Here is a 22,946-nt window from a genome sequence, read left to right as displayed (position 1 = left end):
GGGTACATAGACAGACAGATAGAGAGAGAGAGATGGGGGAGTATAGCTTACAGGTAGCAGGTCTGGGAGAAGAAGACATATAGCGATTGTATAAGTGGTGCAGGATTTTACAGGGTCCAGGAGGGGCAGCCTGTAGGGAACACTGTAGTTCGTGCTGAGGAAATATTAATGTGTGTACCTGACACACTACTAAATGTCCTCCATATACAAAGCAGGCATGTTGGTTACAAGAAAAAAAAAGTCCCATAAACAGTGTCCTTGTTGATCAGGATGATCCAAATAACTCACTGTGAAAGGTTTTCATAGACTATTCTATTTCTTTTGGTAGTTTAAATGAAAACAGTTCACAGTGAGTGCTGTGGATTATCCAGAGTAATAGACATTTCTCACAGCAGACAGTTTGACTTGTAATTAATCACATTAATAAAAACTGCATTCCTCTTAGGTGAGCCAGTTTCAGGGTCCTGGTGTTGCACATGCTGGCTAACTGGCTTACTGGGACACTTAATGAAACAGAGCCGTTGTTAATGTAGATGTAAAAATGTGCTGCTGTGAAAGAAAATGACCAGAGGAATACTGATTTTGAAAAAGAGTTGTTGCTATAAAATGTTTTTAAGATGTAATTTTTCAATGCAAAGAGAAACAATTCCATTAACCTTTTTAGTGTGCAGGCAGACATCTAAACATGTCAGAGATGGATATTTTAAAACTATATCTACATAGATACCATATATTTTTCTTTTATTTATTTGGATGAACTGGCTCTTTCATCATAAATTATAACATTTGCATCATAAAGCTTGCATGACTGATGACGGTCCTGTGAAACAGAGGAGACGCTGGTCTATGCTTTCATCTCGAAATCAACAAGGGGACCAAATAACTTTACTGCCAGAAAATAACTTTGATATTAAACAATTCCATGATTTATGACATTCTACATTAACTGTCCATAGCAGCTACAGCTAAAATAAAACATCCAAAATACACATTTAAATCTTTATTTGACTTATTTTGTCTAATTGCGCCTGTTTATTTCTCTTACAATTTGCATTAGATAATGCCTCATTTGTATTTTGAAACATATCATTTCAGAAATATTGTAATACAAAAAAGAATTGTCTTAATGTAGTTGATCAACTGGGGATTTCATCTATTAGTTCAAATGTGTTCTGCTAAATGTTTGGAATTTTACAATTCATAGGCTTAAGATCTTTAAATGACTTTTTCTCATACTGAGCCAGAAATCTCCACTTCAGTAGCAATTAAATAAATATATTTATTACAACATTGTATTGCATTTTATATGTCTGTCAACGGTTTTTTCTGATTTATAGAATTATTCAAAGACATATTCTAAATTCACTCTGTAATGTTCAGATTTTTGTTCTGGAAATGTATGCACATTATAAAATAATTGTCTTAATGTACACACTCAGCTGGGGAAGTTTCATGGTGATATTCTTTTGTTAATTGAGCTCCAGAGCTCCTCCTCAGTTTGCAGTTAAATGGTTGCTGTGCCCCTGTTTAATAACTGTCCTGAACTTCCAACCTTGTCTAGCACATCCTGATTGTTATCCAATATGTTTGCTTTATTCATATTTGGTCGTGTAGTGTGAACAAGCAATCCAATGTGTGACTTTGGCCAACGTCAAGACTAAAAGTGTAAAACATTACTCTAAACATAAACTGTTGTCAGCCCATAGAAGTCTAACTCTTCATTTCTTATCACACAAATGATGAAAATATTTCGAGTACATAACAAATTCTAAATTAAGGCAGAGACAATTCAAAGCAGGGAAAAGTCGATCACGTTTCGACACTGTAGAGACTGTGGAGGCCGTTTCATGTACCAACTTGTGGCTATAAGATCATTTCCCCTGGCCACTCCCATGTTCTGCAGGATTTAGACCAGCAAACACTGACAGGTTTTTCTAATAGGCTAAGTGACCTTCTCACCAAGAAGCATTTTTTAAGAGATTACTTAACAGCTGTTATGAATAGACAGCATTCTGGGTTATTAAGAGGTAATGAGGAGGAGAAAGATATCCCTTAATGTGAGGAGTGTGTGTGTGTGTGTGTGTGTGTGTGTGTGTGTGTGTGTGTGTGTGTGTGTGTGTGTGTGTGTGTCAGGCCCCGAGGGTGCTTGAATGTTTCCCCTTTGTAAGTCGTGTTCTTCCACTGTTTTTTTTATTATAACGAGGGCTTAGGAATACTGCTGAAGTGCTGAATGAGTTGCTGTTAATGCTGAATAGGGTTGAGTCAGGAGTGTGTGTATGTGTCGGTGTATTTGCTCCATGATGAGTGATGCTTATGTTTTGTCTTTCTATCACTCGCTTCTGTTCTAAGGAGACAAAGAGACAAAATTGTGGGAAAAAAAAGGGGAGGGAAGGGAAGAGTAGGAGGAGGGATGGTAATAGACAGGTATTCCAAGCCCACCATCTCCTTCTAGGAAAAAGTTGCATATTCGGCTCTAAATCGTGTCTCAACCTGACCTGACGTGATTCCTAGCACTCTCCACTTGCAAGGAATGGACCTGGTTTACCCTGGAACCATAACTATTTTCTCCCCATCAGGAGCCTCACTAGTGTCACCGCCTGCATTGAAAACTCAGAGTTTAAACAGCTTAACATTCTCAGGAGAGTGTACTTTAGTGACGATAGCTAACAATCCAAATGATCCAACTTGTGAGAGACACCAACATTAAGTATTTCCTGGGCATGTTCTGCCTTTACGGGACAGTTAGAGAGCTCGTCAACTAAGGGTTAACAAGGTCTATCTGACAAATTGAACAAATTTGAGGTCTATGTCTCAAACGGATTTAAAGTTAACAGGGTCTATCTGCATCACTCATTTATGCAGGTTTTGTATATATTTGCTGAGTCAGTGAGATCTACAAAGCATCATTTTAGTATCACAAAGGTCTATCTGATGAATCACGTGATCATTTTAAGCACTAGAATAACTTATTCAGAACGTTTTGCTGCCAACTGTTTTATATATATAGTAGTTCATGTTAAGATCATTAGTAGTTTAATAAAAAGTCTTAAAAATTCAGATTTATTAGCAAATATAATTTTCACTTTTAAGTTTTCTGCCACGTGGAACTTGTGTAAACATTTTTAGAGCTTAAAATGAAGCTAAGTTGCATAAAATACAGTTGAGGGTTACATTTTCAATTTCCGGGTGGGGAAATGTCAGATAGACTTGGGACTCTGGGTTTCCAACAATTTCGGAACCACAAAGGTCTATCTGCAAAATTATGTTTTGTTTCTACCCATAATGCGCACTGAATTGGCCCAAATAGTCTTAATTTCACTACCTAGTGTGTAGCATGTGATATGTCAACTTTGGTTGGAATTGGTTTTATAGTGTCCACGTTATGAACTGTTGAATTTTCAAATGCGTTTTTCTCAAAACTCGTCAAAGTGCAGATAGACCTTGTTAACCCTCAGTTGACGAGCTGACACGGGGAGAGTGACCCAACACGATTCTTCAGTATTTAGAATAACACAAGATTGAAGTAAATTAATTTTAAAAGTCACTGGCCTCATGTGATAACAAAGCCCACACACTTGAACATGGAAAGAAGGCCCCAAAAGCACTTCAAAACTTCAAAACTTCCCCTTTGTTACTTATTCTACATACTCTTCACTTTGACAGAGAGCAACATGTGGACACTCCTCTACCTTTATCTCAGGGGGGAATTACGGTTTCTCAATTATCCTTGTTTGGCTTCCCCCTTCTGTTCGACCTGTGGCTGTATTTACGCGAACGCCCATTTTATCCATGGCTTTTAATGGCATATAAAAAAATCACTTCCCCATCAAAATGCCCTCTCCTAATAGCTTTTGAGAGTTGTTTGGGAGCTGTTTGGGTTTGGTCATTAGTGGACCATGAGTGTGTGCGTGCGCTTATGTGTGTGTGGTGTTTTGGACCCGGCTGAGAGGCGCTACTAGGTCGTCCTAGGTGGGATAAGGATTGGTGGAGGGAGGGGGGCATTCAGGCTGTGCCCATAAGGGTGGGGTTGGTTAGGGTTTGGGAGTGTGTGTGGTGCAGCACTTAGGCCATACTGGGCCTGATGGGAATGCCAGGCCCCCACACCACTTTCCAAATCACTAATGGAGCATCTTTGGGCTCACACATGAAGACATACACCCACAGAAATACTCTCACAGTTTGTCACATGTATGCCCTGACATCTGAATGATGTCACCTACAGATTGTATTCATTTATTTAAATGCTGAAGACTTTTGTACAAGTTCATAAATGCAAAAAAAAAAAAGGACTCCATGCATTGTGGCACCGCCCACCACCCTCTCGCTTTTTACACTTCTTAATTATTTACTGGCCTTTTTGTCCTCTGCTGGTGGCCAGGCCCCAATCATATGTCAGTGTGAATTTGTGTGTGTGTGTGTGTGTGTGTGTGTGTGTGTGTGTGTGTGTGTGTGTGTGTGTGTGTGTGTGTGCGTGTGCAGAAATTAATACCGCTTCACAAACAAAAATAAGTCTTTATCGTTCAAAAACGTTGTCTATACCATATGCTCATGAAGGCATGGACCAGTCACAAGTTTGCTGAAACCATTTTTCCAGACACTGAGGAGATACTCTTCATGTTACACTTTTTTAACCCTTTTTTGGAATAATATTTTGGGTGATTTTTATAGTTCCCTCCTCTTACTGTAATATAGCATTTGTATTTAGAGCTGCTATGAGTTTTCTTTTTGTCATTAGTGATTGTGATGTTTTCTTCTAGTGATTTATGATGATATCACTGCATAACGTTGGTGCAATCAGCTGTACAAATAAAAGGGTTTTTCTGGGTTAACATGGTGACATCTAGTCTTTCCAATGTATTTTACTGGTGGTTTCACGCAAACCAAAAATCTCTCCATCATCAGACGTTGGTTCGAGCTCAAGCACACCTTGTTTCTCTTGGAGGGCGAAAGATTTCCTTTGGCAACGGAGCGGAGGGCTTTTCTCTCCGGGAGCCGTCACAGTCGCCTTGCACACTAGAATGAATTTAAAGAGGCAGGTAAACTGCTGCTCGCTTCATATTAACAGAGCCATATATTCAGCCTGTCTCTCTTTTTTCCCCTCCCCTTTCTCCATTTCTCCATCTCTCTCTTTTCTCTCCGCTCTCAGTTTTTTTCCTCGGCCCGTAGAAAACGTCTGGGGGATCGATAGGGCTCTCAGGGTGTAGTGACTGCAGCTCTAATGAATCAAGCCTATGTGTTTGTTAAGTAGACAAGGTTGTGAAGGAGCGCTGGAGGGGAGTTTGTCTTTGTGCTTTATCTCATTGCAACACTCCCTTTGCTGTTTGTGTCTGTATGTAACATAACAGTGACCACATCTGGGAACTTTGAGAGAATGCAATATTTAGCTTCTTAGCAGGAACATTATTTGTAGAAACAACTATAAATAGCATTAAATATAGTCTAAGTTTTCCTTTTAAAAATTCACATTATTTAAAGCATGATTATGTACATTATGTACAATATATCATGTTGCATTTTGACCAGTCGAGAAGCAGTTTATCTCTCAAATAAGCAGTCTATATAATTATTTATTATCTCTGCTGCAGAAAGTGCCGCTGTGCTGGAGTCCATTTGAAATCCTCTTGTGAACTGTGCACTGAAATCAAATGCCTGAAAAACCTCCCAAATACACCCGAGACCCACTTGAAGTTGAAGCCTTGTGTGAAAAAAGAACGAAAAAGAAATCTCAAATTCTCGTGTTTTTTTGCAGCTTAAACTGTATCTCTCCAAGGTCGGACAGTGAGACTGTGGGAGGCTGTTTGTGTTAAAAGCAGGATGGCTTGTATTTCCTCTCCTTCCTCCTCCTCCTACTCCACCTCCTCCTCTCTTTCACCACAAGCAAGATATATCTAGAAAAAAAAGGCTTTTTATCGCTGATGGCTAATAGTCATAAATTTGTATTAAATATGTCCTCTATCGATTGGCCTTGTCGGATGAATACAATTAAAGAGACGGCGCTGAGTGCTTCCCACCTGGGAGGAGAAGATGGAGGGATTAAAAGAGGGGAGGGATTGAAGAAGGGAATAGAGGGAAGAAAACAAGAATGGAAAGTGGGAGGGAGTGAAAGAATAGACCGGCAAAAGGGTTTTTGGCAGCAGCGTGGCATCTTCAGTCAAGTCGCAGCTTGTCCACATGTTGCCACAAATGTGTGTGCGTGTGGGCGGTTCTGGTGTGTGTGGCTGTTTGTAATATTCATCTTCTATCATTATGCTCTTCTTCTTTCCTTATCCCCCCCCCCTTGATTCCCCCTCTCCTTTCCTTCTCCTCTCTGTTTCAATGCGTGAAAGAGGTGGAAACAGATAACTAGATGGTATGTGGAAAAGAAAAAGAGGGATTGAGCAATATAAAGGAGAAACAAGGAGACAGAGAGGGAGGACAGCCACCTGTATGCAATGTTGATGGACAGATGGAGGGATTAGATGAAGAGATGAAGCAAAGAGCTGTGTGTGTGTGTGTGTGTGTGTGTGTGTGTGTGTGTGTATGTGTGTATGTGTGTATGTGTGTGGGCTTCCGGCCAGCTGAGGTGTTTGCTCGGCTCAGAGTGATTTCCCACTGTGGTCACTGCAAGGCTCACACACTCACTCACTCACTCACTCACTCAAACACACACACACACACACACACACACACACACACACACACACACACACACACACACACACACACACACACACACACACATACACACACACACTGATGACTGAATTGTCCTGCTTGGCAGCTGTTGCAGGTCCCTACAGATCATTCAATACCAGACTGGCTTTGTGTATAAATGTGTGTGTGTTTGTGTGTGTGTGTGTCTTTAGTGACCTCTTGCTTGTGGCACTAAAGAAAATCAGCTTCCTCTCAGCGTGTGCTCTTGTTCCATCAGGGATTCGAGACACAAGTTTGTATGTGTGTGTTTGCTTCAAGGAAAAATTATATTGTCAATGTAATGTATTTTAAATAATATATATTTTTTAATTTACCTTTGCTAATTTGTCAATTTTGGTAGCTCACACTTTAGACTAATTTTACTCAGACACATATTTTTTGACTGAGACTACCAATAAACTGATATTTTTAGTTGTCAATACATTTTTGCACGAGAAACATGATGACATGTTTTCAATCATTGATATAATTTAATTTGGTTCCAAAGTTTTGATTTGATTTAAATAGTTGCAGTGACAAAAACATCAAAACCAACCTGATGCCACCACATACAACAGATTCTGTGTTTCAAGTAGAAGTCCACAAGCTGAGTCAGTCACGAGTGTGTGTGTGTGTGTGTGTGTATTTGTTTGCGTGTGTCAGGACCAAGTTTCCTCTTTCAAACTCCATCTCTCTCTCTCTTTTTTTTGTGGGGGCGGGGGGCGCGCGCCGCCGAGCGAAGCGCGAGCGGGCGCGGGGGCGGGCGCGCGAGCAAAGACGGCAAGCGGGCGCGGGGCGGGGGAGCGCGCACGAGAGAGGGGCGCGGAGGAGGAGAACCGAGAGAGGCCGAGCGCGCCGCGAGAGCTAGGAAGAGAGCGAGAGAGCGAGCAGAGGCGAGAGAGGAGAGAAAAGAGGGCGGGAAGGCAGAGAAAACACCGAGCGCCAGGACGCTCACAAGAGGCGGCGCGTCAAGCCCAGGCGAAAGCGCGCAACGCGCGCGTAGCGCGAAGCCTCTCTCCCCGCGCAAGAGAGAAAGAGATATCACCGCTACTCCTTAGGCTCTCCATACTCTCATCCTCTATCGCTCGCTCTCTCTCTCTCTCTCTCTCTCTCTCTTCTTTTTCTCTCAACACCCCCCTCTCTCTCTTTCTCTCTCTCACTCTCTCTGCTCACATAAGTGTTGTAATTTGGATGCTCTGTAATTTTGCCATGGTGGTTTGGGGTTAAGTGGAGGCTGTCCCTGCCATCATGAGTACCGGTCTTCCAAATGGACACACACACACTAACTCATACACACACATGCACACACACTGGATCATTGCTACATTGCGATTGAATGCTTCTACAAAGGCCGGTCCATTTAATTGCATTTATAAACACAGTTTAAGGGCCCTGGCTGTGTCATTAGAACAGACTTTACGAGATACATTACTGTGTGTGTGTGAGTGTGTGTGTGTGTGCGTGTGTGTGTGTGTGTGTGTGTGTGTGTGTGTGTGTGTGTGTGTGTGTGTGTGTGTGTGTGTGTGTGTGTGTGAGGGAGGGTGTGTTTTTGTGTGTGAAAAAGAGAAAGAAAAGGAAACTGTATGGCAGCTATAACGGGTGGTGGACACGGGTGTACACACACACACACACACACACACCACCACCACCAAGTAGAGCACTGGTGAGAGAATTGCAGATAGCACAGTCTGTAGCACAGCAGGGGTTCCAAACACAGAGACAGAAGGTATTGATATATCCCCACGACACACACACACACACACACACACACACACACACACCTACACCTACACACACGCACACGCACACACACGCACACACACACACACACACACAGGGACAGACGGTATTGATATTTTTGCTCATCAGCGTAGAGTGGCTGTTCAGCAGGGCCACACAGAAACACACATTCTCGCGCACATCCATGCGCACACAGCATGTAATCAGACAGGCTCAATAATCCATTGTTGTTTTTGGTAATTCAAATGTGTTCATCGTTCTTCCTTCCATAAAAATACAAGATCATTATTGTCAGGCCTGCAGGCTATCTTTTGCAAAAGTTGTTTGGAGCTATTTTAAGCTCAACTCATATGGGTTTAAGCGGTGACAGTATGTTTGCTTCCCACCTTGATATACAATGAAACTGACAGCTTTAGTGGATTAAAGTGCTATCTTTTAAAGATGAAAAGATGTTCATCAAGTTTCCAGATGTTCTGTCTTTACTTTGCAAAACTTTATTTAGTGACAAAGAATAGCTAAAGCTCCAGTAGTAGTAATGAGCAAGACGTTCTCAGATACAGATGCATAGATAAGCCAGGAGGTAGGCAGTCAGGAGGTAGAGTGGGTCGTCCACTAATGGGAAGATCTGTGGTTTGTTCCCTGGCTCCTCCAGTCCGCATGCCGAGTGTCCTTGGGCAAGATACTGAACCCCACCCACTGTGTGTGTGAATGAACAGATAATTTGGCACCATGTATGGCAGCCCTGCCATCACTGTATGACAGTGTGCGTGAATGGGTGAATGTTGACATGTGGTATAAAAAGTGCTTTGAGTGGCCGAAAGACTAGAAAGGCTCTATATAAATGCAAACCATTTCAAACATTTTCACCTTATTTGAGTGTCTTTGATTTAAGTAGCAACATAGCGATTGTGATAATAAAGCATGTAATCATGTTCCACAAGCTAAAGTGAAAGTGTAACCCTGACACTGGTAATTCAGATGAACAATTATCTCTTATCTTTCATCAAGATGAGTGATAAGATGAAAAAAAGAGTCACATCTGAAAGAGAGTTATGAATGGAGCTATCTCCAAGACGCCAGTTAAATAGGATATTCCAAAAGGAAACAGATCATAACCAGGATTTGAGCACACATGAAGCAGAGGCAGCAAAAGTTACTCAGATGTTGAGGAGTTAAATAATTACTTGATTGATAGATAATCACAAACCTGGATCATTGTAATCATGCAGGGAGATGTGAAACCAGGCTCCTTACAGCCCATGGTGCACCTCAAGTGCACCTTACCTCTCTCCAAGAACAATGTCTTTTCAATATCTTTGTAGTGTTGAAGCAGTGAATTGAATATATTGACACACTCACATTGACAGACAGGCATCCCGCTTTGAAAGCGTTATTGCTGAAAGTTGTGTAGTTGTGTAATGATTTAGAGGTTGAAAGAGAAGTTCAATACCTGTTTCGTGTCTCACCTCTGCATCTAGCTACTGCATAAAATGGCCATGCCTGTTGGACTGTCTGGCTTAGAAAGTTGCAAAAAATGTTAAAAGCAGCTCCCCATGACTTTGCCATTCAAAATCAGGTTTCAGACGCCCTATACATTTGACAAACACTCTGTTTGAAGCATAGTGAGGCCTTCAGTTTGCAACACTGATCCTCATAATGCCATCTAGTAACACTTGAACACCTGGATGAGGTCAAAGGCCTGCCCGGCTACTAACATTACATACAGTAAATGAATCCTCTTCATTTATCAAAGAAGTAGAGCCGTTCCTTCAGTGAACGGACAGGACAACTAGCAGCCACGGTTTGCGTTCCAATTGTTTGCTGTCCACTTAGTAAATATGCTTGACACTAATTGGGGGACAGGAGAACAGTGCAGATTCCTTCTCTTGTGGTAGAATTTAGCCCAATATAGCAATAACAGGAATTGTGTGACGATCTAATAGGATGCCACTCAAGTATGAAACAATGTTCTTATCTCAGATTTCATAACAGCTTTGTCTTTGAGCTTGACCACCATGCTTTTTAGTTTTTTTGTTAATGGCTTCATATATATGCCCGAGGGTAATTGAAATCCCCATCTTAAACAAGAACATGCAGTTCTGAAATAAAACATGAAGCCATAATGGAGGGTAACACACAACAACAATGATATGGTAAAGTGCTTTTGAAAAGTATAACTGACTGTTGGGATTGTAGCAGATAGCCACAACTGTTGCACTTTAGTGGGTGATGATGGAGGGAGAATGGAGGAATGAAGTGTATCAGTTACACTACACATGTATTGTGGAAGTCAGCAGATACAAGAGTTGATCAGCAAGCACTTATATGTGTCACTGAAAATAAATATGGATTATAAAAGTGGGAGAGGGAAGGTGAGACATATATGAACAGAACACATGTCACCAATTTTCCCATCATAATTGTTGTCAAGTGAGATGAAGAGATTATTGCCCATACCACATTCTGTTTGCTCCTTGTAATTTGCCTTATTCAAAAGGAATGTTACAAACATTACAGGATTCAGGATTTCTTTCTGTTTTTGACCAGGCGTGTAAAGAAACAATTATACTGCTAGGTTAAATATGGTTATGTTATTGTAGTCCATATGACTTGTAGTCAAATTATTGTTAACTTGTCTTATGTTAATGGCAACCAATGTTTGTTTAACCAAACATGTTATGTATGGAATAAAGACATTTACTGTTGCTACCTTTTAACTGTATTATTTACGTACTATTGCTACAAAATGACGCATATTTTGGATGTTAAAATATTGTACTACAGGGAGGCCAGGTTATTTCTGTACCAAAAAAAAAAAAAAATATATATATTTTGCTAAAGCAAATTCATTTAGACATTATAACACATGTGCACTTTAATAGAAGGCTAACATTCTAGAAAGATTTTCAGATACCCCTTTAAGGTAAAGCTGGGGGTGATCAGGGGTGAGCTGCGATGCCCAGATGTAAATACAAGCTGCAGATCCTGAAAGCCTGAGGCTCAGACAGAAATCCCAAATTGTATTAAGGGACATTGTCCCTCACTCCCAGTATGCGTACCTAATCCTGTTTCAGCGATGTTCCATTACCTCAATTACTATCATCTCACCCAGAAGTGGACCTAGCCAAGGACACTACCGGAGAGCCATCGAAGGGTGGAAAGAGAGGGGAGCGGGGGGAAGGGGTGGGCTGTGAAGGAGAGGGTCCTCTGTAGTACAAAGAAAGTAAGGAATACAGAGACAGAGAGGAAGGATAGAGAGAATTATCACACTAAAAAGCAGAACAAATTGAGAATGTAGAGATGGATGAAATCATGTAAGGCCAGTCAGATAGTTGTAGCTCTGTCCTTGATGGTAGCCAAGCCCTGGCATCCATTTGTGTTTCCCAGCTGGCCGAAGAGGAATGTAATGTTGGTATCCAGCTAATTTACAGGACAGAATGTCTTAAATGTACACTTCTAAGTGTTCCATATAGTACCACAAACACGCCTTATACTGTGTATTCCAAAACAGGCAAGGACAGCGTATGCACACGCAGTTCTGTACATACCACATTTTGTGCCTCTGCATGTGGACGTGTTCCAAAAATGCACGGCAACCTTTTGGTTTTGCTTTTCAGGAATGGCATGTGCAGCCTATAGACACGTACATGCGTATGTTCATCGACATGAGCAGTCGTGTCATGCAGACATTTCTGGACCCTTGTGGACAATCATATGTCCTTGCAGCAGAAAATATAAATGTGCCTTAAGTACTTCCGTCAGCTCCCAGCATTGAATAACTCTTTTAGACTATGTGAAGAAGAGGGGATCTTTATAATTGAACCGTGAAAGCAAAACAGTGAATTTTGCATTGTGTCATTTCACACATCCTTTTTTCTGAATGGACAGTGTGTCTCGTCAGTTTGCACTGGCTTTATTTCAGCTCCATTGGATCAGAGTGCTTCACCTACTTGGATGGATAGAGCCAGGGGAAGTTGCTGCACACACATACACACTCTCTTGCTCGGCCTCCCACACACACACACACACACACTCAAACACACACACACACACACACACACACACACACACACAGAACGGTGTCGTGAAACATGAGCCAAGCTGCCTTACTGTCTCCCTCTCCCATCACGCACCACATAAGTGTCCAGGCAATGCCCTTGGCTTAATAGGGCTTAATGCCTGTGCTTGTCACTGTAGCATGGCTGGTATCGAGTTTTAAGGCATTTGTGGAACTGCGCGTGTGTGTGTTCTCTGGTGTCTCACTAGTGGCTGTATGGCTTTGACATTTACCCCAGGTAAAGAACCGGATGCTATTATTTACCCCCTCCCTCCCTCCCTCCCTCCTTTCTCTTCTCTTCCTCTTTCCCATCTTAACATTCCTGCTGAATCCAAATGCAAAAGTTGCAGCAGGAATTTGTCACCTCCATCTAAAGTTAAACCAGAGGGATTACTTCTCCTATCTAATCTCTTTCTTTCCTTTTCTTTGACTATCTATCTTCATCTACCGTTCTCCATTCCGCTTTCTCACTTCATTTTTCTACCTCCCAGTGGTGGAGGGTTTGCCTAATGAAGTGGCTGATGGGAGTATATTACAGAGAGACAGAGTGGAGCGGTTGCCTACTCTAAAATCCATTAACCTTACAGTTTCAATCAGTGTGCAGACAAGTCTGAGCTACAAGTCAAAAAGGAGTGTATTAGCTCAAGAGTTTCACTATTGTGCCTTGCACTTGTTTTTCCCACATCTTTGTCTCAAACACAGTCCTTCTTTCACTGATGAATCGATGTAGCACAAATGTGGGCCCTGTACAGACGCAGCCTCAGTGGGCCTCTGTACCGTTTCAATGCATCCATTTTCATGCATCAATTAATAACTGAATCACTTCAGGTATTTGAACTATTTCAGGACAGAATCGGTATCAATACAATCACACATTTGGAAACAGCTGGGAAAACCAATTGTTTCCTAACCATTATGGCTTTTGACATCTTAAAACAAAGCTACATGTTACCTCCTGTCACCAGATAGACACCACGTGTGACCAGTCCAACCAAAGAGCTGAGCCCCTATGAGGGTCTCGACCCCAGCTTGGGGACTATTGTATTAAACCATGCTCACCATTCAGCTGAGGAAGGGATCCAATATTAAAGTCTGTCAAACCCTTTATCAAACAACATAATACATTTATTCTGGGTTTCTTCTGTGGTTAGTTACTATTTCCTTCTACTTTCTTTTGAACAAGTATATTGCAAATCCTGTGACTGCCTCATTTTCCAGACAAGCGTTTTGACTTTGAGTAGAGTCTGATATGAAATCCTGCAAAACTGAAACACTTTCCAAAGCAAAACTGTGAATTTATGAACAACTAAACTATGTTTTAAGCCCTCCATATATTACCGTCAAACACATATAGTTTGTGTGTACAAGAATGTAGATATCAGTCACCTGATATCTACATTCTTGTGAGACAGACATTTTTCATTTTCAAAACTAGTCTTTAAATGTGACTGCTTCATTGAAAGCAAAAGAAAGGCGGATGGTCAATAAAGGAAAGGACTGCCCCCATTCTGTATAAATGATGGTTCCTGTATGTAATGTGTACCGAAAGGATAATCCATCTCCTGATTCAACTTAAGTGGAAAAAGTGCAGTGTTATTGTCAATACTGTCAGTGTCCAGAATTAGAGGGGAAGGAAAAAGATGAATAAATAAATCAAGCCTCTCTGGTCCTGATAATGCAAATGATATTCACAGGTTAGATCCAATGCAGGTGGCCACAATTACTGGTAATTTGTGCCGGTTTTAATGATCCATAATTTAGCTGCCTTTTCAAACTGTTGGTCATGTGGGATAAGTGTGTGTGTGTCCAGAAAGAGAGACAGGGAGAACGGAAGGGGTGGTCAAAAAGAGGGAGGAGGAAAATGAAAGAGGGGGAAGAATCTTCTCCTACACACTTAAATATAAGGCAGGACGTAGTCTACACACAGGCACTTGAACACATTCACATCTCTAGTTGACGACAACCCACCATACTTTCACACTTCAATATAATCTTTGTCAATTCAAACGAGTGTTTATATATGTTGTGTAGTAGGTCCCACAGCGTGAGGGAAGTTACATCTCTTTTAAATACACACAAATGTTCCCTTGCAGATATGTGTTAAATCAGTTTTTTCTCTACAACCTCTTTGACTCTTTCTTTCTGGCTATTAGAGGTAAATTGCAGTGTGCAGATGTATAAAAGCTTCCATGTAAACCATGACATCCTTTTAGTATCATTGCTAATTTGTCATAGTCATTCTGCCGGTAATTGGCAAGTGATTTGTCCTATTTCATGTGTATTTTTTTAAACCCACTTACCTGTTTACTTACTAATGGGATGCTTTTTAATATTTGGTTCATGACACGTTGCAGAAAAGGACGGTCTTTATTTTTAACCAAATAATCATTTAAGATAATTAGCATTAATATTACGACCCCTAGAATGATAGCTGTTTATTTATTCTGATTTGCAATAACAATACAGCACTTTTCAATGTATTGCGACTGTTGAGACTTTTGGATGTTGATATCATTTTCGTGGTTGTTGTACCATAAACAATATTTCCATCAACTCCTGAAAGGAAATATTCTGACATATCAGCTTTAACCAGAATTTGAAATATGGCTGTAAAATATTGAAATAATTTAGATTTTGTTTTATAAAGATATTTTTGGAATCAAATTGTCATTAATGGAGTGATTCATTAATTTGTGGGGTGTTAGGGCTGTCAGGATTAGCTGATATAGGGTTTACTATATACGTAAGAACATGTTCATGTATTGTAATTGCTTTATTTAGTATAGAAAACTGAATAACGATGTGTATATTCAAATCCGGAGTTGCCTTAACTGCAGTATTCTTCCCTTAAATACTTTTTTGTCTTCTCTGTAGCTGGTTGCCCATATATGGTCACAAGAATGTTGTAAGGCGTTAACGTCTGACCTTAGTTAATTAGTTAATGGTGATGCCTGGAACGTAAATATCTAAACTTCTTATATACTCTATATACTGTAATATAGTGTATTTCATATTGATTGTGTGTATCCATTTGTGTCTTCATGTTTGAATGTGTATCTCTGCTTGTTAACTTTGTCAAATGTACCCACATTGCACTGTGCTTTATAGTGGAAGGCTCTGAATGGAAGTGACGGGGTTTTGTCTGTCATCTTGTCTTGTAAATAAGCTGATGGCCGTCGGTTCGGTCCCCTAATGAGATTACACATGCACTGCGGGTCCCACCACAGGTCATCATCGCCGAGGCCTTTCAAAGCCAATTATTGTTTTAAATGTTCTTGTCGTCGCCGTCTGAAAGCGTCTCTCCATGCTTCACTGAGGGAAGAAGCTTTACGCCAGACTGAAGGGGTTATTTTTCCTCTACGGTTGGAGACAAAATATTTTTACACTCCTACTGTTATACTTTCCTCAGGCAGCTGGAGTGTTAAACACTAGATACGAGAATATGACTAGTGCACATGAATAAACTTGCATACATATGATTTTTATTCTTTTGTTGCCAAAATACAAAATCATTTCTGAATCATTTACTGACTGGGTTGTACCTTGAAATAATAAATAGCCTTAACCTTTTTCTCAGCTATATTAGATAAGAAAGTTTGTCAGATATCTTTTGTTAATGTATTTATATTGTTGATACAAAAAGGAAGCAGTATTTATGGTTCTAAATGATTCTTCTATGTTGCCTCTACTCCAAGTGAGTGTATGTGTGTTTGTCAGCAAGCCTCTTTATTGGTAGTCCGTCGGGATAGCCCTGTTTCTTTGTTCTCCTGCTGACAATGAAGGACTCACAGTCAGTCTAAAGGGAAAAATGATGTCCCAGAGCAGTCTGGGAGAAGAACAAATGCACACACACACACACACACACACACACACACACACACACACACACACACACACGCACACACACACACTAACACACACACTACTTCTCACATGCTACTCATGTGGGGCATGACCTCAATAACAGCTACTGTTGTGTTTGGAAAGCCCTCAACACCATGTGCCGACCACTTCTAAAAGCTGTAACAGTTAGGCCTCAGGTTCAAATAAAAAATTGGTTCAGCCAAGTTGAAAAGAGTTGTCCTTCCTGGATTTCATTCTGTAGCAAGTAATGTTTATGTACAACTATGTGAATGTTTCCGAAATGAACAGGATTGCAGCATTTGAAAATGCTTGATTTTTCTTTAACTGAAACGAAAATGTTTAAAATAATTCCGTCTTTACAGCTTAACAGACTACTAACTAGACTAACTCATATTGGCTGATTTATACAGTAATGCCTAATGTTAAAAGTGTTTAATAGATTTTCCTGTTAAAATTCTTCCTAACCCGATTCTTTCTTCTCTGTCACAACAGGTAAGGAGGAGCCGACCACCTATACCTGCACTACATGTAAGCAACCGTACGGAAGCGCCTGGTTTCTGCTGCAGCATGCTCAGAACACCCACGGCTTCCGTATTTACTTGGAAAGTGGACACGGTAGCCCTCTCATCCCACGCATGGGTGGGCCATCCTCCCTGGGTGGGGGCGCAGACTGCCCTTCTCAGCCACCTCTTCACGGCCTCCATCTGCCTCCTGATGCAAACCCCTTCAACCTCCTCCGCATCCCTGGCTCGGGCTCAGGTGGAAGGGACAGCATCGGAATAGGGGGTGGAATGGGATCCCTTGGCGCTGTTGGTGGGGGCCATCATCAGCGTTTCCCTCCCACACCACCCCTCTTCAGCCCCCCTCCAAGGAACCACCTGGACCCCCACCACCTGAGCCCAGAGGATCTGGTGCTGGCAGCCCACCATCCGAGTGCCTTTGACAGGGTGCTGCGCCTCAATCCCCCTCTGCCCCTGGACCCCCCTCCAACAATGGACTTCTCGCGGAGGCTACGGGAGCTGGCGGGCAACAATTCAGGGTCCACTCCCCCGCTTTCCCCGAGCCGGCCTGGCCCCATGCAACGCCTGCTCCAGCCATTCCAGACAGGAGGAGGAAGCGGAAGTGGAGGAGGTGCAGGGGGCAGCAAACCTCCATATCTTGCCACCCCACCCCCTCTTCCAGGCTCCATGCAGTCACCTGTGGGTTCTCAGACCACTCCTACTACGCCTCTCCCCTCAGCAGGGGCAACACCCTCCTCCACCACACCCTTAAAATCAAAGTGTTGTGAGTTTTGTGGCAAGGCCTTCAAATTTCAGAGTAATCTAATAGTGCACCGTCGCAGCCACACAGGAGAGAAGCCGTACAAATGTCACCTGTGTGATCATGCTTGTACACAGGCTAGCAAACTGAAACGCCACATGAAGACACATATGCACAAATCCTCTTCGCCAAACACAGGCAAGTCAGAAGACGGTCTCTCAACAGCCTCCTCTCCGGAGCCTGGCACCAGCGAGCACTTGGGCAGTGCAAGCAATGCTCTTAAGTCAGTGGTGGCCAAGCTGAAAAGTGAGAATAACCGCATGCTACGTGAGAATGGGGAGGAGGAGGAGGAGGAGGAAGAGGAGGAAGAAGAGGAGGAGGAGGAGGAAGAAGAGGAGGAGGAGGAGGAAGAGGAGGTAGAGGAAGAATTAGAACAGAATGGAGAGAGGGCAGTCAGAAGAAACAACAATAGCTTTCACTTTAGTTTGAACCTTGAAACAGCACGTCAGCATGAAAACAATGGTGGTATAGGAAGCCGACTGGGAGGAGTCGCTGATGAGGGGTCAATCCCTCGCTCACTTCCTGAGGTGATGCAGGGGATGGGTCTGGCCGCTAGCATGCATCACTTCAGTGAAGCTCTCAGCGCACACAAGCGAAATGCCATGGCCAAGGAGAACCACCTGCACCACCACCTCAACCAAGACCATCACCACAATCGTGAGATGTGTGATGGGGCCTCTGTGTTGGAAACAGATCCTGGGCAAGAGGGCTCTGTCTCGACAGTCAACGGGCGGGGAGCATCCCCTAATGAATCTGCCTCTGTTGGCCTCTCTAAAAAACTGCTTCTGGGTAGCCCCAGTCCACTCAGTCCTTTCACCAAACGCATCAAGCTGGAAAAGGAATTTGACCTGCCCACTCCTACAATCCCTAACACAGAGAACGTCTACTCCCAGTGGTTGGCTGGCTATGCCGCCTCCCGACAACTCAAGGACCCTTTTCTGAACTTTGGGGATTCCAGACAATCGCCCTTCGCCTCTTCGTCTGAGCATTCTTCAGAGAATGGCAGTCTGCGTTTCTCGACGCCTCCAGGGGAACTGGATGGTGGGATGTCGGGCCGCAGTGGTACAGGTAGTGGGGGCAGCACACCACACCTTGGGGGTCGTCCCAACTCTAAGGACGGCCGCAGGAGTGATACTTGTGAGTATTGTGGCAAGGTGTTCAAGAACTGCAGTAACCTGACAGTGCACCGGCGCAGCCACACAGGGGAGAGACCATACAAGTGTGACCTGTGCAATTATGCTTGTGCCCAGAGCTCCAAACTTACTCGCCACATGAAGACCCACGGTCAGGTGGGCAAAGACGTGTACAAGTGTGAAATTTGTAAGATGCCCTTCAGTGTCTACAGCACCTTGGAGAAACACATGAAAAAATGGCACAGTGACCGTCCTTTGAGTACCGAAATAAAGTCAGAGTAGAAGGCCGAACTATGGGACCTTTTCCCCGCCATTAGTCCCCTGTTTATTCCCAGCCCCCTGTAGATTTGCCCCAACCCTGACACTCCACTTTCGCCAGTCTGGTGGAAGCTTAAGACCATGTGCTCTGCACCAGCACACCCCGTTTCCATTACCCATTGAATGCATGATCTGTATCGGGGCAATACTCTTGCATTGACGCAAAACTTCGAGCCTTTCTCTTGTGCAATAATTTACATGTTGTGTACTATTTTCTTTTTTGAGTTTTCCTTCTCCATTTTTAAGAATTAGTCAGCATGCATAGTATGTTTTTGCTAATCAAAAAAAGAAAATAACTTGTCCCTGGTTGGTTAGTTGTTGAGTAAATGTGTTGCTGTTTTTCTCTTGTTCTGTTTTTTTCTTTTTATTCTTCAAAAAGAGAAAAGACAAGAAAGATACATCCATGCTGCATACATTCTGTAACACATATCATGTACAGTTTTGTTTTGTAACATGGAAAGAAACAGTCTGTGACTTGACCCTCGTTTTACAACCCTGGAAATGCACTCATCCTGATCTTTCTAAAAGACGGCATGTTCACACAGGGTTAAAAATAATAATAATCATGCATTGGCTTGATGACTAAACTGAAAGTAATGACAGCCTTCAAATTTCTTTCAAAAAGACAAGGGTGCGCTAAGAATTCAATTTGTACTATCATTTAGTAGAATAAGAAAGAGTGCCTTTGATATCTCAAGACTGCATTGGCCATAATCTTATCTGGTATAAGTTTGGGGTCACATTAGATAAAGCTAAAAGGTTTAAGCCACCCAGGATAGGTCCTTGCATCAAGCACCTGACTGCTCAAATGGACTGTGACAACTCATCACAGAGTTCTTGTTAATCATCATTTAGCTACCTATTACATGTTCAATAGGCTATCTTAAATATGTGGATTTCATGGCAAGCATGGTACAAGCAGTATTGTGTATATCTGAATTATTTGTCGTTTTGTTTCTGGTAAGGAGGTACTTTTAAGATAAAGGTAATCTGTAATGTACAATCCTGAACTTGAGGGATACAGCGCATGGCTGAGAAGTGTCAAGTATCCGCATTAGCACAAACCATCAACGCTGTTTCGCTATGTCAGTGTGTGGAACAATGCAAAAAGTAATATATGAGCTCCAAGACAGGCTAACTTTATTTGAAAGCATTGAAATAACTACAAGCTAGACAGACAGAAAGCTACACAGAACTGGAAGCTACGTACATATTACGGGGATCAGAGGCAATCTCTTTCACTTTACATTTCTTGTATCAAAACAGGGTCATTAACTATGAATTGCAGAAAAAAGAAAGAAAGAATTGCAAAAAATATCTGTACTCCAGGGCTCTTGAAAAGAGTGAATGCGATAATTTTAATCAGTATGCATAGGCTAATGCAGGGCACTTTTTTTGTTTGCTGTTGCTTTTTTACCCAAAAGGAGAGATTTTTTTTCCCTTGTTGAATTTCATGCAAGCTGTTCATGGTATAGCACTTGTCACTAATAAGTACCGGCATCTCTCTTGCATTTTCCCACACTGATGCAACGTTGGTACATGGGTTGAGTCTAAAATCTAGATTGTCATTTGTAAGACATGAAGTGCACTGTTTCAATTTCCCCAGTTTACAAGTTTACGCTGAAGGGGAAAACATTGTTGAAATGCTGTCAGATGATGAGGGTCCCATTGTTAAAAGCAGTAAAAGATGAGACACTTAATCTGTTGCCAGCAAATCCGCCCTCAAGAACCTTGATCTTTGTACCTTTGCCGTTTCACCTTTGACCATTTGTCAATTTGTTACCCCTAGAAACACACCAGTGCTTAGCCTGGGCTGAAAATTCACCCTGTCGGCAAGGTCTGTAAATTAAAAGGTTTGATGCGAGTTACATAACTAACCAGGGCTCCGACATGGTCACATAATGGATGCAGCTGTAATTGGCCACTGAAGCACCAACAGTTTTTAAGGAGCTGTATTGTAACTTTGTTGTCACCTACACCTGAATAATTTGCAGACCTTGCTGGCTAGACAACCAACACTCAAATCTTGTTGCTCACACTGCAAGAATCTGTTTTTGTATAAATCTTCCTTTAATTATAGATATGAAAATAAACGTTTTTGCAAATTACACTTAACTATCTTTTAGGGGAAACTGTATTTAAGTTTTTTTGTCGTTTCTCTTTTACTCAGCGTCTTGGTGGTGTTCAAGACTCTGATCACAGTATATATGAAATGATAAAAAAAGACAAAAAAACAAACAAAAAAAAATTCTGTGATGGTTTTGTATTTTATTTTGCCTTGGCTCTTCACAGCTCTTCAGGTTGAAATACAATTTGCATTGGGGAAAGGATTAAGATTATATATGAATATATAATAAAGAACTTAAAATATAGGAAAATGCACACTCATGTCAATTCCTATGCTTAAACACATTTATGGTCTACTTTTTCTGTATTTCTAGAATTGTATTTGAATTCAATGTTCACTTAGAGTAGGCACTATAGTATTTATATTGAGGCTCGTATTTTTAACTGTTGCTTGTTCTCTCTAAAGGTATTTACCATACCTTTTTTTGGTAGTGGAAAAAAAATCCCAAGCTGCCACGGTATATTTTTTTAATTTGGCAGGATAATATAGTGCGAATTATTTGTATGTTTAAAGAAATAAAAGGAAAAACCCCATAAAAAAGCAGCTAAAGTATGTGGCATTGGGAGGCATCACAGGCCATCAGATGGCCACCGCTCTGTTTCCTTTCCACAGAGGTGGTTGTACATATCTTCTTTGGTTTTTGGTTCGGACCTCCTTCCCCCCCCCCCCCCCCCTCTGCCATTCTTGTATGCAGTAATGCAAGCTGACGTCGGCCTGTTCTGTTGTGTGCTTCTGTCTCTTTCACCCCTCCCACCTGACTACATTCCAACATCAAGAAGAGAGGGAAAAAAAAGAAAAAAAAACACTTCATATGCAGTACATGGATTACGAAAAAAAGCGTCAAAATAAATACATTTAAAAAGAAATGAAATGTTTTGCAGTTTTTTTTCATTGCCAAATACTAAATGGTGCTTCATATTTAGATTGGGTATAATTTCATATGCAAAGCATATTTAAAAATGACCTGGGGGGTGTGGAGAAGCCTGCTTGAATTGAGACTTTTTTGTAAATGGCAATGCGGAATATTTTGTTATCAGCCTTTTCTATTCCTATTCTGAGAGCTGTTTGTTGTAACTTGAACTTGAACTTTATCTTTTACAATGGGAGTTACTATTTATTATTACCTTTATGTTCTGTTCAAAACAGAGACATGGAATGGATCCTTATTTTTGATTTCTTTATATTTTATCTTTTATTTTTGATTATAATATAATTTTGATTTATTTTGATTTTTGTAATGGTGGCCCATGGTCATTGGACAAACCTAGCTCTTTCATTTCTGTTGTACTCTTGAGGTCTCTGTTCAGTCCTATTGGGAAAACCACTGTCTGTGTTTTCTGGCAGATGTCTGCATTATCCTGTTCACACGCCCATTTTCTCCCTTTATCGAAAAACAATTAATAAAAAAAATGAAAGTATAATGCCACTTGTCGCTTATCTCCATTGTGTTCAATCACGTGTGTGTGTGCATGAGTATGTGTGTAACTACCCCCATCCTAGAGCCCATTGGTATATTTTACCTGTATCTGCACTGCTTAGGATGATCATGAACTTTTTTTTTTTATATGTTTTGTAATGTAAATGTTTATTTCTTAAAAATCTATTTAAATGGAAGCGTTTTCCCAAGTCAGCATTGTATGTGTGTGTGTTGCTTGTGTGTTTTAGGTGTTAGTGGTGACCTGCACAGGGCGTATTCTTAACATGCTTTCTCTAA

General features: G+C 41.5%; 1 protein-coding gene across 2 annotated transcripts in view; it reads left to right on the top strand.

The window, feature by feature from the left end:
- The window catches only part of bcl11aa (BCL11 transcription factor A a), a 51,120-nt gene extending 28,462 nt beyond the window's left edge, over positions 1-22,658 (top strand). For both annotated transcript variants that reach the window (XM_029449811.1, XM_029449810.1), the window contains exon 3: positions 16,826-22,658. In XM_029449811.1, coding sequence (XP_029305671.1) covers positions 16,826-19,068 — 2,243 coding nt within the window. In that variant the 3' untranslated portion in view covers positions 19,069-22,658. The remainder of the gene's footprint in view (positions 1-16,825) is intronic.
- The last annotated feature ends 288 nt before the right edge of the window (positions 22,659-22,946 follow it).

The sequence above is a fragment of the Cottoperca gobio genome, chromosome 15 (genome assembly GCF_900634415.1).
Source record: "Cottoperca gobio chromosome 15, fCotGob3.1, whole genome shotgun sequence".
Lineage (NCBI taxonomy): Eukaryota > Metazoa > Chordata > Actinopteri > Perciformes > Bovichtidae > Cottoperca > Cottoperca gobio.
The sequence above is the reverse complement of the archived record's forward strand: the minus strand, read 5'-3'. Positions and strand labels throughout refer to the sequence as shown.